Source organism: Aphis gossypii, chromosome X (genome assembly GCF_020184175.1).
Source record: "Aphis gossypii isolate Hap1 chromosome X, ASM2018417v2, whole genome shotgun sequence".
Classification (NCBI taxonomy): Eukaryota; Metazoa; Arthropoda; class Insecta; order Hemiptera; family Aphididae; genus Aphis; species Aphis gossypii.
In genome coordinates this window covers 51,478,940-51,500,254 of record NC_065533.1, presented here as the reverse complement: position 1 = coordinate 51,500,254, position 21,315 = coordinate 51,478,940, and the positions used below count along the sequence as shown (strand labels likewise).

The following is a 21,315-nucleotide window of genomic DNA, read 5'->3' as shown; positions in this document are numbered from 1 at the left end:
ACATCACTGAAAACTAAGGTTAAATATTTTACAGGTAATCAGTGAATGTAGGATAATATAGTAAATAGTATGCAGTGAACCGTTAGTGTAGTATACTATATCAGTACCTATAGGCATATATACTTAACGTATGCCGATAACTGGAACATGAATGCGTCCCGACTAGTTTAGTAATCTAGTGCATAAATTAACGTTAATATTATAGTTGACTATAATGGTCACCAATACGGTTATATTATCTGTTACTGATAGGTACCTTGTTTCACGACACATCATTGGAAATGATATAATATAAATATATTATATAGTTGTTTTAATTTGGAGTTGCGATTGATTTGATCTTAGTGTGTCAGGTGTGACGTTTCCACTAAACATGGGAAATAAACAATAATTTCAATTTTACATGTTTAAGCTTGACTTTATCATATCGCGTTAGATTAGTATGATTCATGAAATGCCATAGTAGGAAAAGGTAAAAATTAGAAGAAAAGAACTGAATACAGAATACCTACGCTGGCTGTAAAAAATATAACAATATCACAAAAACAGTTGGTTATAATAACTAATAATTGTATAATATTAACAACGAAAACATAAAAAAAAAAAAAACAAAAACAATAATATAATATATTATGTTGTTTGTTATACAATTTACGATTTACAATTTATAAACAATAAACAATGAGATTTTGTTTAACTCATTTATACGTTTTTGTGTTCTATTGTTTAATATATTATCTTCATGAAATAACTATCTATATATTTGGTTAAAATTTCAAAACAAAAATGTAAAAAGGTATCTAACACGAGTAGTACATATTATATGTTCAATTTTAGGCTAGAATATTGTTATAGTTTATAAGGTTGTTATTGAAAAAAAATGTCTGTGATTTAAATGACTTTGCCTTTGCATATTATGTCAAGTCATTCGCATAAATAATATTATAACGTGTTGTATTAAAGTCATGAAAACGGAATCACATAAAAAGCTTCTCATAACTATAAAATAGTATACAGTTATATAGGTCAACTACGACAGTGTTAAAAATACAAATATATTATGTACGTTATGTGTTTGTCATATTATTGTAATTTTTTTAAAATAATATTCAATATTTAAATGTTTGTGTGTAGCAAGATTGATATTCGGTAAATGACCGTAACGTATCATAGCGCCAATCTCTTTCCGATCACTGTGATAAATAAATTTTCTGTAGACAAAAGCTTTATAATATAAATTAGTTTAAGTAGTACCTACGTTAATAATACTAAATCAACAGTGGTTAGCGTTTAATAGCAGTGTAAAAGGAAGAACACAATTACAATAAATATATATAATATATATAAATAATTAATTATAATCAAATAATATTCTGGTATTCTAAATGCTTGCTTTAAAATAGCTCATAATAAAAAGGTTCATTTTTAAAACTAAAAAAAAATTAATAATTGACATGTTCTAAATTTTATGAAAAAAATAATACGATTAGGCTGGAAAAAAGTAAAGAGTAGGTACTTTTAAGTGACGTGACAACAATTGTTTTAACTCTTAACTGCTATAACCGTGTATTGTATTTACTAAGTAGGTATTCGATGGAGAAGGATAACGAATCTTAAATGTAAATGCTTCCCCTCAGACTTCAAAAATAATAATAAAAAAAGAATCAAATTAAAAAACGTGTTTTACACAAGGGCAAAGCGCACCGTTTGAGTTTCCATAATAGATCACAGACGATGTCAAACGATGTCAAACGTAAGACACATACGGGATTTATGGCTATTAATAGAAAACTATGTATATTAAATATAAATATATAGAGTGATTCAAAAGTCTTTACCTATATACCGTTATTGTAAACACGAGGTAGTCCAGTAGTCATGTTTACTATCATTTTTTTTTTAAATGTTTTTTTGTATCTTCGTCGCTGATACACTCGTCTCTCGTGAGCGTTTATAATGATTGGCTAGTTTGCCGAGATGGACGCGTAACGAAAACAATACCGTATTTTAAATACCTACGACGTACCTACTATGTAGACCTGCGTGTACCGGGCAGACAGTCGAAGCACGTTTGATTATTTTTTATTTACTTTTTTATTACTCTTGCGTCACCATCCATTTAAAAAATATAAATATTATAGTTTTTGAAATCCGAGGAAGACTTTTGAATGACCCTGTACAATAAAATATAATATGTCTCTACGTTTATATTTCAGACGTCGTGCTGCGATGACGTACAGACTTTGGGCCATATTACATTTCTTGGCGGTGATGAGTGGAGGGTTGAGGGTTGAATACATAATAATAATAGTGATAATAATAATAAGTCTCTATACAATCGTACACAAAACGTTGCCACCCCGACCCACCAAAATCACCCTCGACCGCCTTTTTATATAGACACCCTCTTCAAGGACAACAGGGGTTGTTCGGTCGGAGGGCTGTTGTAGACCACGGCGGCCGCAGCTGCGGCGTTTGCGGCCGCCCGTTCCGCAGGTCGTATGTCCCGGTTGTAGTCGTACTGCACCGGTCCCACGCACGTGCACGAGCATACTGACACCTGGTCCACGTCGTCACCAGCGTCCCGGCCGATCGTGTGCCCGGCCAACAGTTTGCCGTTGACGGACGTCACTGCTTCGCCGTCGACGGTAATTACGTGCTGCGACACGCCCTGAAGCTCGTTGTCTTCGCGCCTCACTTCCTCTGCGTTCCTGTAAAAATAAAAATCCCCGGAACCGTTATTGACGCAAATAATAACATTAATAATAATAATAATGGTCTCTGTGTAGTGTTATTATTAGTATTATAACACGAGTTTGACGATAAAACCATAACAATAAAATATCATAAAGATATTGCTCTATTGTATTAAAAAAAACTTTTGTTTAATTTTATCTTCCAAACAATATAGTTTCCACGACACAAACCAATAATTAAATAAATAATTATTATTAATAATTAAAAAAGAACATACAATTAAAAAAATGTTTTGTATGTTTTATTGATAAATATTTTAAATTACAGATAGGTACAGTGTACTTTCGATTATTTGTGATGGATTATCCGCTTTGCGGATTACCAGTAGTCTCCCGCGGAATTATAATACATACATATTATATGTATACCAAAATAATTATAAAGTTTGAAATATTTTCTTAATATTATGTGAGTGTTTAAATAAAAATAAAACAAACTCTAATATAATTTTTCTTAAATACAATTTAAAATTACATGATTTAATTTTTTAATAATATATGAATGTATAATTATAACATTTTCATTTGAGTTTTAATTTTGTGAATTATCCATGGATGCTAATTTGCCCTATTCCACGGATAATCGAAAGTACACTGTATTAGGTTTTAAGATGTAAAGGGAGATGACTTTTGAGTAACGGAAGTGAAGATTACACGTTCCCTTCTCCCACCAGTCGACAAACAAAACGAGCAGGGGTTAAAGTCGTCTCGTAAAAGTTCAATAATAATAATGTAAAAATAATATATACGACCATAAAATTTAATTCAATTTTTATGTATCACATTATTTTCACGACAACAATCTACAAACTTCGAATAAGAAACATAGTGACTGAATAAACAACAATACAAGTAACAAGATTATTTAAGTGGAATCATCCCTCAGAACATGATTGATATGATTGATAAGACCTAATATGGCTTACGTGATATATTCAAGTTATGTGTTTCATCTGCCAGAAAGTATATTAAATTTTATATTTGAAGAGAGTAGAATTATGGTAAAATTGGCTGACGAAATTGTCTGTAGATCCAAAACAAAAAAAAGTGGGCAAGTGGGTACCGTTCTGCTGTGCATTAGGGGGTGGGGTGGACCTCGGACTAGGGTAGGTTAAATTTGAATGCAATGATAGGTATCATTGTATACGAAAAACGATTCTGAACGAAGATGATTTGTCAGCCTAGGATATAATTTCCAGTGGTTGGTGAAAAAGGTGGTTTATGTTTTAATGGCCTGAATACACCAAAATTTAAGTTCTTTAATAATTATTGTAAGCTAAACTTATGAAAAATCTTGTATTAAATTTTCAACTCTTAGCTACCTATACAAACATTTTTATGAATTATACCTACAAAATAATTTGCAAATATTCATGATTTTGACGAATTTTTGTCAAAATTTGAACTTCAAATGCTAATAAAAAAAAATTGTGCCTATGTATTTTTATGATTTTTTAATCACTATAATAATAACATATGAGGAACTTTGTATAAAATTTTCAAGTATTTTGATTGGGCTAAAAAAATTTTATCGACACTTCAAAAAAAAATTTTCAGAAAAATTGAAAATTTCAGTTGTCTATAAATAACTCAAAAAAAGTCAAAATTTTTTGAAAATTTAACTATATACAGATACACAGATATCACTGACATTAACATTTGGTGAAAATTTCAAGTATTTTCAGTGATTAGTTTTTGAATTACAACCATAAAAAAAAGTTCGATTTGGTCCAAAACTGGTTTTACGTAAAAATTGCCGTTTTTCCGTCATTTTTATTTGTTTTTCTCGATTTTTTTGAGAAATTTTTTTTAAAGTGTCGATAAAAAATTTTTGGATGACCAAAAAGTTTTGAAAATTTAAAATACAAGATTCCTTATGAGTTGTTTTTATTGTAGCTAAAAAAAATTAAAAATCGTTAGTCGCAATTTTTTTTTATAAGCGTTTATAGTTCAAATTTTTACGAAATCTGTCGAAAACGCGAAAATTTGCAAGTAATTTTGAAGTTGAAATATCATAAAATTTGTTGTGTTTATAACTAAAGATTAAAAATACAACACTAAGTTTTCAATAGGTTTTTCTTCAAGTAGCTATATAGAAAACTCGAAGCGTCATTATACGAAAAATTTTAATTGCGTAATTTAAAATTTTTACTAAATCGTGTAACGATAACGATTTATACTCAAACGATTTTAATTATTTGTTATTATTCAAAAAGTATAAGTCATAGATACTTGAAAATTTTACCAGTCATTCAGATTGGCATTTTCTTTACATGATTTAATTTTCAAAATATTTTGAGTTTTTTGAGCTATTTATAGACAACTGAAATTTTCAATTTTTCTGAAAATTTTTTTTTGAAGTGTCGATAAAATTTTTTTAGCCCAATCAAAATACTTGAAAATTTTATACAAAGTTCCTCATATGTTATTATTATAGTGATTAAAAAATCATAAAAATACATAGGCACAATTTTTTTTTATTAGCATTTGAAGTTCAAATTTTGACAAAAATTCGTCAAAATCATGAATATTTGCAAATTATTTTGTAGGTATAATTCATAAAAATGTTTGTATAGGTAGCTAAGAGTTGAAAATTTAATACAAGATTTTTCATAAGTTTAGCTTACAATAATTATTAAAGAACTTAAATTTTGGTGTATTCAGGCCATTAAAACATAAACCACCTTTTTCACCAACCACTGGAAATTATATCCTAGGCTGACAAATCATCTTCGTTCAGAATCGTTTTTCGTATACAATGATACCTATCATTTCATTCAAATTTAACCTACCCTAGTCCGAGGTCCACCCCACCCCCTAATGCACAGCAGAACGGTACCCACTTGTCCACTTTTTTATATTTAAAATTTCTGTATTTTATACTGACCCACCCCATGCGATGTTTTTTTTAAAATCATTTTGCTGAATCGTACTATACTGTCTATAGCTTATACTATATTACTATTTTATAAACTTTTAAGGAGGTGCTGATCATTATTTTTTCATAATTCAATGATTATTTTCCATTAAAACTAAAATAATAAATAGGTAAAACCAATTGTATAATAAGTATCGGTTAAAAAAAACTATTTTGCAGGTATAGCGGTATATGTAGATTATAGATATGATATTAATTTAGTACTGACCACGCTTCTAAATATTTATTAATATATCAAACTACGGCTGATTGTATTACATTTAAAGGCAATTAAGTTGATGTTTATATTTTTTTAATCATACGGATTTTCTGACAAATAATATAGGTAATAATTGTATTTTATTTAACAAAGTATTATATTATAAGTATACTTTAAGAGACTGACGATCGTCACTTTAAAACAGCCTTGATGCGGAAATAACAATATTATTAATTTAAATTTTAATATAATATACATACGTTAAACAAGCAAAGTAACTGGTGACGTGTGCTTACACCAGCAATACCGGTAGAATCAATATCCTACAGATTAAAAAATAACTATCAAATGAAAATTTAATTTAAAAAAACTTGCAAATTGATATTGTTATTTTTTTATTTTAATGTTCAAAAAGATATAACTACCAACCTATACAAATTAAAAAAATATATAAATTTGTACTTCTATTTTATATTGGTTGTGTTTGTTTTAATTATATTAAATTCACCTCACCAAGTAATAATGTTCTACAGTACTGACTCAAATATTTTGTTATGGTTCGGTTTCACATAGGGATGCGCAGAATAATTGATTTTTGTCGAGCCGTGGTACGTTATTTTCGTCGTACAAAATATTACTAAGGTATATAGGCATATAATGTACTCCGTTTGCAGTCATATTATGCACGAATTAACCACATTTTTTTCGGCCAAAGGAGTATAGTAATTAGTCTTCGACATACACATGACATGTATATTATATGAATATATGATATAAGTATATAACTATCTGATTTGTTTTTTTCGATGACCTTTATTAGCATAATGTTTGTTAGTAATAATTGTTGAAGGGAGCAACATACCTCTCATAACTTTAGGATATATACTGTCATATTATTATTATAGCTTTATATAGGCATCAGAAAACTCGAGTGCATCTAAAAAATTATCTTCTCTTTTTTTTTATTTCAGATGCATAAGCCATCTAGGTAATATTAGGAGAAACTCGAGTAAATTCTACATAACAGTTTATGAAAATAGTATATACCTATGTACTTTTATAAAAATAACACAAGAATGCAAATTATTTATAATATACATCGTGATGATAAAACCATGTTGTATGCAACCATATAATCGGTTAATATTGAAATAATAACTATTATGGACCGTCGGTGACAAAAATTCAAAGGTTACGAAGCGATTTTATATCACTAAAAATTAAATCTCGTTCGAAACAAAACCATTGTATTATATTAATACATACATAACGTGACCATAATTTTTTTTTTCAAAGCGGGACAACTGTTTATTTTAATAAAAAAAACCATACAATTTTGAGTAAAATAACATATTTATATATATATATATATATAATATATTACTATATTTTTGGATCCACATAATCTGCTTTAAAATAGCCTGTTTGGTTTGTATGTATGAATGATACTTGACATGATTTTTTTGATTGTGATTTGTGATCAATAACCTACCATATAACTACCGCAATTTTTTTTTAAAGCGGGACATGTAAAGGTTCTTTGGGGACAGCGAGACACTTAGCTTGAAAGCGGTCGTATAGTCATGTTATACATACATGATGTTAAGTTCACACACACGCGATGGACTCTATGTCGTCCGTCAAATAAGCACCGACGTTTGTTTTGTACGGTTTTCGATGTAGTTTTATAGACCTCATCATATTTAGGTACATATAAACATATTATTATTATTCAGGGATATGAGGATTATAATTATTCTGGACGTTATCTCAATCGACTCGATTGTCATCAGTGCATGGAAATCACAATGAAGTGACAAAGACCGATTAAACGGTACGCATATTATGTTATTGCTGTAATGTGGAATCGTCTTACTGATGGGGGCCTAAAATTGTCAACAATAATAATTATTGTCGATCCGGGAAGGAAATTAAACCGATCACGAGTAATATGTATATACCTACATACACGTACAAATATCCTGTGTTTATAAAGGATATACCAAGCGTCGCCGCATCTTGATTGCCGTAGTCGAGGTCGTCCCAATATAATATATATGTATTGTATAGTAATTATTATTTGCTCCATTGCGCAATGGCACGTTGATTGACGACCAACCAAAGTATTTGAGACGTTGATTCGACTATAGATTAGTCTCGGTCTGATCGATAATGTACATTAAATAACAATGTTGTGCAGTAATCTGGACACATGTGAACATGCGTTTAATAAAATATAACACAATGAAACGCGCGCAAGGGTGACCATAACCACCATTTCTAAGAGAATGTGAAAATGAAAGGCGTAAACTCAGTTATGAGCGATTGTACATTTCATCAATTAAACCTTTATTGAGTGTAAATTATACAGGTACTATTTGTTTACTTATAAAAACAAGTAAACTCCATTAATAATAGTTCTAAATTTTTATCTAAACTACCATATAATATAGGTACGTAAGCTCTTTCATGGCTTCATATTATTTAGTTTTTTATTTTTACGTTAAAATATAATTTGATAATAATTCTACATGTTATTTAACGCATTTTTTTTTTTTTGATCCCAAAGTTCAGTTAAGTTTGTAGATGGTCTGTTGATTTGTTTGAATAGTTTGTTCGATGGGTCCTAAATTTTTTAGGAACTACACTTGTTAGTTGTTTGGTACTCGATTTTTTAAAAGTGTGTATGTAACAACAACACAATTTACGTAGATGACACATTCAAAAGTTGCCCAAACTTAATTTGAAATAAAATATACTCAAAGAAAAATAAACTTTCTATTAAATTAGAAAAATGTTAGCATAATAAAGTATTTACTGAAAATCATTCGAAACTTAACTAGTGTAGACATTTTAAACTTGGGATCTAACTCGAAAAAATGCATATTATTCTTCCCAATTTAATATGGCTAAATTTAATTATGTTATGCGTTCAATATTTACATGACAATTTTATCAATTTAACTGGTGATAATTGATAAACGTGGTTTTTAATTTTATTGTTATTCGTTGTATAAATAATATATATTTATATATTTGTATACAAATTTAGATTTGTTTTTTTATTAATATCGTTGGAATTTACATTAGTACCCGTGAAACTTACGTTTTGTACGTTTTACGTATTTACGCAGGACAAAAATAATGTACCGATGGAATTTATACATGTAATAAGTCATACCCTTGAATCTACTATACCTGAAAATTTATGTAATTTACATGCACCTTTTTGCATATAGCTTTAAGTTGTTTGTTGTAAAATATAAAGGTATTTATTTTATAAATATTATGTTTTAAGAACACATCGTGCTCAAGTGTGTTGTCTCCATTTTATAGTACCTACCACATAACTTTGCATATTTTACGTTTAGAATAATACATTATACTATTTTTAATAAAACCATTAATTTTACTTATTACCTGATTTAATGCTAAAAATATTCTTTTCCTCGTATTCTTTTATTTTAATTTTAAGCTGTCTTCGATTATGAGAATTTTAAAATGTTCATGACATATTATACAATTAAAATTTAAAAAAAAATGTCTATATGGAACCCTTAAAAATATTTTTATCTTTAATTTCGATTCCAGGTCAGATTAATTCGTTAATAAAAGCAGAAAAGTAAAGTAGATTATTCCGAATGAAATTTGCTATATTATGCGTTAGTTTGACAAAGATAACTAATTTGTACGATGTAGGTATAGTTACTTTTAAAAGGTTATATAGAAAAAAAAGTATAACTATAGGTACATATTAAGAGAACAAAATATAATACAAATATATCAAATTGTAACCTTAATTTAGCTTATCAATAGTAATTAATTTGTATGTATGCATATACCTATGATTATAACTCATGTTTTAATATTTACGTAATCAAAAACAGTTTAACTAAAAAATATTAATTATAAAAATTTAATTTCAAAAACAAAATTGTTTTAAAAAGCTAGAAGGTATTGTTGAATGAGAGGAGGGGAGTCGACTGCTGTTTCGTCCGCTTGAAAATATCTCTGAACGGGCGTGTAGCGTGCACATCATTATGTTATTACTTATTATAATATTTACTTAACATTTTCTACATAATAATATATACTAATAAACACTGCTGAAATAACTACAGTCTGTATTTATTTAGTGTAAATACTTAGAGTGATTATTTTTATTTTTTCTACCCACTATAAAAATCTAAACATAGGTATATACATAAAAATGTAACCCTGTTTTGAGGATTTAAGTCCTTCCTATACATTTTTGTATTCAAACTACATTTTTAGGGTTCCGTACCTCAAAAGAAAAAAACGGAACCCTTATGGCTTATAGGATCACTTTGTTGTCCGTCCGTCTTTCCGTCCGTCTGTCAAGACCGTTTTTCTCAGGAACGCCTGGAAGTATCAAACTGAAATTTCTATATGATACTCAAGTTTACTGTCCCTAGAAGCTGTAGAAAAATCAACCATCTAAGCCAACGAAATCAAAAGATACAGCCATTTAGGCCGCAAATTTCCGCAAATTTTCGAAACTCGCACGGGAATCAAAACCTACTTCCCGTGAACTTAGAACCTTGAAATTTCGTACCAAGTCACGTCTTATAGTACAGATATAGGAAAAATTACGAAAGTCGAAAACCATAAATTTTTAGTTTCATCATATAAAAATAAAATATTTTTGAAAAATATTTTTGACAATTTTGAAAATTTCAAAGTTACTACTTCTTATCTCACGAACGCGTTGATAAATATAATTGTAGTTACCGCAATGGCCGAAACTTACCTCTATGTATTGAGAGGAGACAAAATTTTTCAATCAGCTTGTTACAATAAAATATAACACGCTGAATTACCCGTCGTTGCCGGGTTAAAGTATAAAAACATTAATAATAATTCAGTAAATTTGATAATATTTTCAAATTCTTATTCATCTGTTAAAACATTTTATAATTATTATTATTTATATTAATAATATTATATTTGGTATTATAAAATACCATAACTATGACTCGATTGTCGTGTTAGTTGAACTTTTACTTATATACCTACAGGTTTGTACGGAACCCTCGGTGCGCGAGTCCAACTCGCACTTGACCGGTTTTTTTTTTTAATAAAATGCACAAACAATTTAAAGGTATGTTTCGGTGTCCCGGTTGGTCTTTCACTTTGTCCCGATTAAAAAAAAATCTGAGAGAAAATAACATATTTTAATATTATACTATTTAATAATCAAACCTAAAATAATATATTGTACACTGTGTCATCGGTGTAAGGTTATATTATTATTACTGAAATTTATTAACGAAAATACATAAAAGATAGGTACTAAGTATAATTTTAACAAAAATGACAGAATAAATATAATAAACATAATAAATTTAAAAATTGTACAAAAATATAATTTGGTATATAGGTAATATTAATAAATAATAATTATGTGTTTGTATAAATCAATAAATATTTAAATGAAAAACTACTTAGGTAATTTTATTTACTTATTTCCAAATAAGTGGTACATAAAAAAAAAGTTGATTTAATATCACGTCCCAGTACGTGGTACATGATTTTACCAAAATATGGAAATCTCAACTCAATAGTTAATTAAAATAAAGAATTCGTAGAGTATTGAATATTATATTTTTACATTTTTTATGGCCAATTTAAATTTTTTAAATTCGTTCTATTTCAATTATTAATAGGTGGATATTTTATATTACACGTGTGATATTATAATATTATTGATTAGTTTTATTATTAGTTATTATATTGGTTCTTGTTACAGATATTATATAACTAATCTAAATTTTTATAATGTTATTGTAAATTATTGTATATACTGGGCATCAATTCGTTTATTCTAAAATAAAATAGACACGTAAAGTGACTCAATAATCAGTATGAATGTTAGTTGGTATATTATTTGATTGATAATACATGCATATACACTACAAGAAATGCAATCAACATTAAAAAATAAATATTATTACAAAATGTTATAATGCAAATTTGAAGGAATTTTTTTTCAAAAATAGTCAGAATTTATTTTTTGATTAGAAGAATAAGTCTGCTGTTAAACAAAAACCTTAGAGAATAGGACTACTCAAGCCTCCAAACCACAGGATTTAAACCTAATACCTATAGGCTATAACAGGAACTTGTGATTATTGTGCATTTGTTCATATATTTGTTTCAAAAGAATTAAACAGTTTTTCCCATATAGTTATTATGTATAGGTATAACATTATACTGTAATATATGTATGCTGTACGCATTGAACATTTATCTTATCAAGATAACCGAGCTATGCTTACCTAGTTACCTTTTTTAGTTACATTTTCGATTCAACATAATTTCATCATTCAACCTAAATGTATACAGTTAATAATATTTTTACATCGAAATACTCGGAATAATAGTTTGTATAGGTACATAATACATATTATTATAACCGGTTAGATATTTAGCTGCAGCTAATGCCCGCGTGTATTAATAATGGCACGTGTAAGCAACGGTGCACGTGTAAACCACTATAATAACAAACATTATGATGTCGGTCAACGACCCGTCCACACATATATGGCTGGGTGAAGAGGAGAGCCGCGGCCGCTTACTTTATACAAAACGTACGGTGACATAACTTCTGAGTAGGTTTATACAGAGTGTGAAATTATCCAACAACAACCCATACGCATAAAAAGTGAAGCACAGTCGTTAAACCTGTCTGTTCATCTCGGCATTCGGCAACCGTTAGGAAAAAAAAAAAAAAAAAAAACAGTGGTCTGAAAAATATATTCAACTATATAATATTTCTGTTAAAAATAAATACCATAACTTCGTGAACCAAGGTGGGGAGTAGGACCATGGTATTTTTTCAGTCTAATTTAGTTTTTGAACCACTTTTTTTTTTATATATGTAATTGGAACGGTTGACAACTGACGAGAGTTAAGATGAACTCGAGAGGTTATGCTTTTTCAACATAATATTCATGCGTGTGCAAAAGCTGTAATTATTGTTGTAGATACAATAATTATTATAATGATGTTTACATCTCAATTTAACAAGGTGTTATGATAGAAAGAAAGAAAAACCTTAAAAGTGTTGGAGAGGCAACCATGATTGTCTTGGTTAAAATATTATATTTTTCTTTACTTTAAACCTTTAATGTTTAAAGTATGCTACACTTCCCCTTGTCTTAATTCAAAATTGAATTTTTGTTTTTATTCAAACTATCTTAAATAATATAAATTGTCGAATTTTTATAGGTACACAATCTACAATTATAAAATAATACTATAGTAATACCTAACGATTAGATGAGCATTTATTATCCGTGTAAGTATATAGATAACCTATAATCAGTCTAGCGATAAAGAATGCTTAGAGATAAAGTGCTTAACTCTTGAAAGTACAAACATTAATTACATAACAATGTGCATTTATTTTTTAACTGTTGTAATGCACAACACGCCTACTATTTGTTACAGTAGTTTTTTGTCATAATATATATCATATTATATTTAAAACTAAAGCTTATTGTTTTTTTTTATAAATCATGTTGTTTATAGAAAACAAATATAAAAATTAAAAATTATACTAACTATGCAATAATACTACTCCACAATACTCTACAAGTTTCATTGAATTAAATGATGACTTAGCAAAAACTAAAACAAATAAAATAAAATTCAACAATCTTTCTACCTATATTATATTATACTTATTCTAACCAAACTTGTATACGCGTGTTTAATGTAATTATATGTTGTGAATTTGTAATAAATAAGAATGTATTATTATTATTATTATTATTTTGATATATCAGTTTTACACTTATATTATAAGTTATACTTAAAATTATTATTTATAAAAATTAATAATAATGATATCATAATATAATCAATAAATACTGAACATAGACATACCTAAAAGGTAGTAGTATTAATATTGTTTATTTATCTGTATTTTTTTTTTTATATATATCAGCCTTAAAGATTTACTTTTAAAAGAATGCCACGCTCGTATGTGTTGTTTCCGCTTTACAAACGTACAAAATAGCAAATTTTCATTCAGTAAAATTAATACTGTGTATGTTTAGCTTATCTATTACAGTGAAATTACCTTTTATCTAATTTATGAGTAAGAGCATTATCTGTGTTTCTTTACACACTATTTTAATTTTTAAGCGAGTTATGGGTATGTAAAATATAAATATTTAAAAATGCTCATAATTCACTTAAAAATATTAAAACACCGTGTAATAAACCGACGAAATCACGTTTGCTAATAGGTCATTTTACTTCGAAATTCTAGATAAACGCTTAAAACTGGTTCTGCTGAACAAAAAATTAGCATTTTATGCATTATGAAGACAGAGATAACACACCCGGGTGTAAAATATAGAACTAATAGTAGAAAAGATTTTAATTTTATCGAATAGAACTAATTGCGTGGTCGCCCATCTGCAAATCGTTTGAGTATAATAATTATTGAAACTGCATAACGTTGTTACATTATATTATTATATTCCATTATGTGTGGTCGATAATATATTATTATTATGTGCCTACGTCCAATCCTAATGATATAATATGGCTATATGAGGAAAGCTATTTATTTTTTCACGTCGCATCTACAGTCTGATTAAATTTTTTATAATTGTCAAAACAGTACTTTTTGCTAATCAAAGTTATTAGTCGTTATTAAATATCAATTTACTATAAAATATTAACGCATACACATACAAATAATATACAATAGTGTTTGGTGGATATCTAAAAGTGTAAACTATCGTTGATTTCGACGTTACTATAATAGGTATTACTAAAATGTTTATATTTGTAATAAAGTATACAACAGCATAAAGGCAGCTTACTTTATTGCAAATGAAATTAAAATATAATGATATTATAATATCTTCTTCATATACAACGGGTTCCTTTTGTCTGAGATTGTGTACCAAAACGATATTAAACTGTCAAATACAGTTCCATTATGATGATACCGTTTGAAGAATAAATAGGTGTTGTGAATAATTACACTTCAAAGTGCTACCTACATGTAAATTTAGATACAAACTAGTTGCATCCCAAATAAATACATTTAGTGTAGGTGGGCACATTTTATTTTACAAGTTTTTTTCGTTTCGAGAATTTAAAAGAAATATATATATTATATACCTACCTGACATAATGATTTAAAGATTTTACGTCACTATGAAGCGCAGTTAATCGAATAAATGAAGAAATGTTTTTTGATTTAATTAGTTAAGATATAAAACTTAATTACATAATTTTTAATGTAATCGTGACATTAACAAAACTAATTGTTTTAAATAATAATATTAATAATAAGATAATAATATTTTTAATGAAAAAAATACGTATCCAATATTGAATTAAAAAAAGTTTTTATAAAATATGTCGATTGAATACTATAGTTACAAAATAATAATTCATATCATGTACTTTTTATAATTAAAAAAAAAAAATGTTTTTATCTTTCGTATACTATAGCCAATAACTTCAGATGTCAAGCCAAAACAACTTTATTATACATAATTAAAAAAAAATATGTATGTATTTATGACAATAGATATATCATTATTTTGAATTATTTTTAGTAAAGCAGTTTATTCAAAAAATAGTTAAATAAAGTATAACTGATATAAATATATAACATTATTTATTTATTTTTTTGTTTTTTTTTTATGTAACATTTCAACTGAAAGGAATATAGGAAGCAAGTAATATTTATCCGTATTTCTGTCCCAAAAATAACAGGTACAAACAAAAATAATAATAAGTATGTTTATTACGTTAGGTGTAATTATGGCAAGTATAACAATATTAATATATGAAGTATTATAATATTAAATATACACATTTTGATTTTCAAAATTTAGGTATCTTTTTTCAATAAGAAATAGTAAGTAGTAAAACTACATTTTTTATAAATGGACTTGATTGTTTATTAAGTATACAGCTGTAACCACATGCATTGCTTGCATGACAAAAAATACAAACCTACTTCATACTAAAGGCAGGTAATTAATATTTATTATTATTGTTGACTACCTGTTTTGTAATTAGATTGTACCTAAATCTATTTGATTCACAATATCGATGAACGTCGGTGAGTTGTATGTATTTATGTCTATGATACATTTAATCATATGGCATACATCTTACATTTTCAATACATTTAACATTAACAATTTTAAATTATACCTATGTACAACAATACAGTATATAAGATTTATTATTAACGTGTGTACAACTGTACAACATATTTTTCTATACTAATTGTAAAACTAGGATGGAATTGTCTATATCTTTTAACAAGTTGAATTCTGAACTTGAGAACAATTTGCATAATATACTAACTATTCTGATTCTGTTGACGAAATTTTGAAACGCAATTAAATGACGGCCTTTTGTTACCCATTTATTTCGTGTAGAACTTTATAATATGAGCCAAAACAAAAATAATTTTCTAAATAATGGATTTACTTTCCTAAAAAAAAAAATATATCTAAATAAGAAAATTTTAACATATATTTTTTTCTAAAAATTAAAAATTGCTTAAATAATATTTAATTTAGGAGAGGGGCAAAATGATAAGTTTGATTTCTCAATATATTTTCTGGAGGGGAACTACCCCCTTTTTGCGAGCCCCCTAAAATTCCTGCTATGTTAGTATTGTATTTTTGTATAATTTTTAGTTTCATTATGATAGAAAGGCGTTAAAAGTACTGAAAGTTAAACCATAATATAATTTTATGCCTAAAAAAATCGTTTTTGCATTACTGTTAAAAGGCATTTATGGTTTTCTTATAAATCGTTTTTAATAGTTTTTAATGGCCAACAAGGCCATTTAAATTCAATGATTAATTGTTATAATAATATTTTATTTTTCTTGTCTTTTGCTCGTAATCATCTTTGGTGTTGTACATTCCTATATCAAAACTATTGACTATCTTACAGCAGTTTTATAATATTTTATTTTTTTTTCTTCATTACAATTTTCTTTTAAGCAGTTTAATTTCAAAGCCTGCATTATTCGTTGTACCTTATGCAGATTACCGCTTTGCATATCTAAACTTTGTGTAAACTCTAGCTGATATATGCTGTAAAATATCCGACTGCCCAAAACAATATTACTATCAATCATCATTAAATCTTATATTATTTTACATATTATATGTATTAGTAAGGCTTACATGCTTATCAGATTTAATGCACGTGTAAAAGGTTGTGTGAAAAATATTCGAACATGTTCATTGTCAGTTATCCAACGGACAAAAAATATTAATTATTCTATTATTATTACTATTATTATTATTATTAATAAACAACTGCAGTCGAGTTGGGAACAATAAATATGTCCCGAGTATACACAACAGTGAGGTAGTGGGGTGGTTATAGAGGTATACGTGTATACGTGGTAATCATAAAAAAACCATTTGATGGCATTCATCTCATCCAGACCCTCGCCCAACATCAACCCGACGTTTGAATGCACAAATAAGGTCATGTCCAGAAATTATTATTATAACTATATCATATTATTTATATTAAACGTACCTATTTCGATGTAAATAATTTTTATCTACGCTTAAATCGGTACCTACACAATATATCTCTAAACGTTTGACATATTTCAATGTGACCGTTTAATAACGGTTTATATATTATAAGTTTTATAATAGACAAAATTATTCTAAATATTTTGAAAATATCATTCTGTATATAAAAAAAAATAATTTATGTAATGACAAAATGTTTCAAGTCCCAAAAATTAACATTTTTTAAATCACAGTAAAATAATTAACAAAAATATTTTTCGTTTAAATATATAAGTGCAATTATTACTTCACTACCTTTACACTATACCTTGTCAATATTATATTTTTTAAATAAACGTAGTATATTGTTATAATTTAAAAATATTTTATAAATTATAAAATAAAATGTAAATAAATAAATGTCACAGTGAAAAGTGAAAATAAATAACAATAATATTTTCATTATTTGTTGTTAATAGCCAAGTAAGTATTCATTTTAATTAAATTTTCCGGAGGGAACAATATTCTTTCGTCCATTAATAAATCGTTATTAAAAATGATACAAAGTTAAAATGCATTTATAACACTAAGAAAACCTACAAAAATGAATGTAAAAATGATGTAGAATATAAAAACACAACATAATGTACAGTTTACCAATCGGTAATAAAAATGTACTATGTATAATATTATGATTGTTTGAAATCATATAGTGTTCGCAGAAAATTAATATTTTTATTTAAAAATAACATTTTTACTTAAATAAAACTAATGTTCCTACTTTAAAAAGATTTGAATATGAAATATCATGTATTCTTATAATATTTTAAGCGACTATAATATGGCGAACTCAATTTGAAATAGGTACCTATGTCCTAAATGTATATTGTAAATAATGTGTATATTCTTGATATATATATATATACTTAGCAAAAATAATGGAATTCTATTTATATATTTTTGAATATTCATTGACCTGGACATTTGAGTTATTACTAGGCATGGACCAATTGCGTCTAAAACTAAATTTGTATTTTAAGGTCAGGGTACCAATTGCGCTATTTATATTTTACGGTCAATATACCAATTGCTCTTGTATTCAAATTTTCTTGATATTTATTGATCAATTGATGACAGACTAAAGTGACTGATTTTAATATACCTATTTTATAATTTTATATTATGTGAACTATAATATTATTATGTACCTATTAATACTCCCAAAAATTATTTATGTGTATCTTTATTTTTTATTATATTTATAATTACGATTTAATTTTGAATAATTGACGATCAAACTTGTGACCGATTAGTGTACCTATTAATTTATTTGTATTATATATTTTTTTTAAATCAGCATGTTATTATTATACCTTGTGGTGACCAAATGAATTATTATAATGTATTCATCCTTTTATACTTATGAATTATGATTATATTTTCTTTTTCTCACGGTGAACAAATATATTATTTTGTAAACTAACCAAATTATATTATTCTAAATTGTAATGCCATACTCAAATTATTATTTACAAAATTATTATTATTATTAAAACATGCAAAATACTATAACATCATGATTATCATAAGCTCAAAATTTTATTACTTTATGTCTTAATGATTTAACCACATATTCTCTTATTATTATTAATATTATTTTATTTTAGTTATCATTAACTTTACTTAACTGTATAAAGTCTATAAGTTCACCGACTTGGCTTTAGGGTCAACACGTGGTTTATAGGTCATGAATTAAGTGCTCCCCTTGATTCATGAGTGGTAAGTAGTGCTAAGTTAGTAAAATAATAGAAATCTCGCAATGTATTATGCATTAATACTCGCAAAAAAATCGGTCACTATCTAACTAATACGTTTTTCTTAGGTAATGTAAAATGTTTAGAGCGCAATTGGTATAAACTCCCTTATTATTACTATATTGATTCCAATAACATCTACCGACGCTAAATATAATTAGTGAAATCATGTGACAACATCATTCGCGTGGAAAATGCGCTAAAAATAGTTGAGTTATTGAACGGTATGAAAAAAAATTATATGCAACCGTATAAAATCAAAATGTTATTAAAAATGCGATAATATAAACACTAAAAAATATAATACTTATTTTAAAACCTGTCCAATTGCGTAGGTAGATGCGTGAAAAACTCGGGCGAGGGTGTTCGTAAAAAGAAAAAAAAATTACTTTTTAAATTTTAAATTGAGAGTAAAAACATAATTTAATCGAAGGTACGTGATTTCTTATTGTCGTATAAATCATAATTGTGTTTATTCATTGTCATGTTTTGAACGTTTAAATTAATAATAATGTTTGTCATAAGAACTCAATTTCGATAAAATGTCACTTATAGTGCCTCATATTAATTGAACGCCTATAATGGAAACGTCAAATAAGAAAATATGACGTATATACCTTCAAATAATTTCGCCCCCTTCGTCCTAACACAGTGCTCGGTTGACGGCGACGCTTAAACCGACGATACACATCACGCGCGCGCGCATACACCATTTAGTGTAATTCACAGATATAACATATAATATAAAAATAGGTATGATATTAAATTATATTATTACGAGTATATGATATGTATAGATTCATATAATATATCACATCTGCACAGCTACCGTTAACAAGTTTTTACTTATAATACTTATATTATAAACGAGTAATAATAATTCGCATTCGGACTTTTCGAGGTGGATGGCACACGCAATGCGTTATATTATTAATGTTATGATGTAAAAGTATTTACCGTTTTGTAATAATGCGCTTATACATAGGTACTGCAGCGTGCAATAGACGCACGAGAGTGTAATATTCGTAACGCAAAACATAAAGCGGTAAAGCACGATTCCGTACGTTTTACCTTTTTAGGAACACGATTCCGTACGATTTTGATCAAACAATAGATTATCAAAAACACCCCAAAAACAACACGATTACGTACGATTGTCTGTGCAATGATGCCATTTAATATATATCGCCAATTTGTTTAAAGTATAAAAAATTGTAAAATTTTAAAAATGTAAAAAAATAATTATAATTTAATACCTTGATATTTGTTACAAATTTTTAACAAATATTTTATTCGTCGTTATTTAATATTTATAGTCAATTCGTTTAAAATATAAAAAAATTGTAAAATTGTGAAATTGTAAAATAATAATTATATAATACTTGATAAATACTTATATACTTATGATATACAACAAAAACGTATCTGATAGGTATATAATATCACTGTTGTACGTCAAGTATATAAATATTACTAAACAGACTACCGGATTTACTGTCCGATTTTTTATATGTAGAGTTAGATTGTGGTAAATTGACAGTTGACAGTGCCATTTTTCGCTGGTATCAGTAAGTTCACCCAGTACGCCGGACGCCGGCTCCGGCATACTGTACTTGGAGGAACAGGGCGACCAGCCGGCAAAATATAATCGTGTGTTTGGACCCTTACTTATAGTTAAGTATAAGCGAAACGTATGTAAAATGCTCTAATTAAGGGCGGAGCTATACACGGCGTTTTCCGCCGTGGATTACAACGCGGCGTATAACGTCCGTCGTGTATAACTATTATAGCTACTCCGATATAAACTTCCAATTCGACGGAAAACGGCGCGGAATACGCAGCGTACGAAACGCGGCGGAAAACGACGTTTTAGCCCCGGCCTAAGTCAAATAGACTAATACCATATGGAAATCTGGCAACATTGCATTAAACTCTTGAGTACAAAACGTACGGAATCGTGTGTCTTAAAATGTGCACGATTCTGTACGCTGATAAGCACCGTACGGAATCGTGTTCTACCCACATAAAGATACCTATATACAGTGCCGTAACTACC

General features: G+C 27.5%; 1 protein-coding gene across 2 annotated transcripts in view; it reads right to left on the bottom strand.

The window, feature by feature from the left end:
- Positions 1-1,319: 1,319 nt before the first annotated feature.
- Positions 1,320-21,315, bottom strand: part of LOC114125355 (two pore potassium channel protein sup-9-like) — a 107,351-nt gene continuing 87,355 nt past the window's right edge. For both annotated transcript variants that reach the window (XM_050205732.1, XM_050205733.1), the window contains one exon: positions 1,320-2,711. In XM_050205732.1, coding sequence (XP_050061689.1) covers positions 2,393-2,711 — 319 coding nt within the window. In that variant the 3' untranslated portion in view covers positions 1,320-2,392. The remainder of the gene's footprint in view (positions 2,712-21,315) is intronic.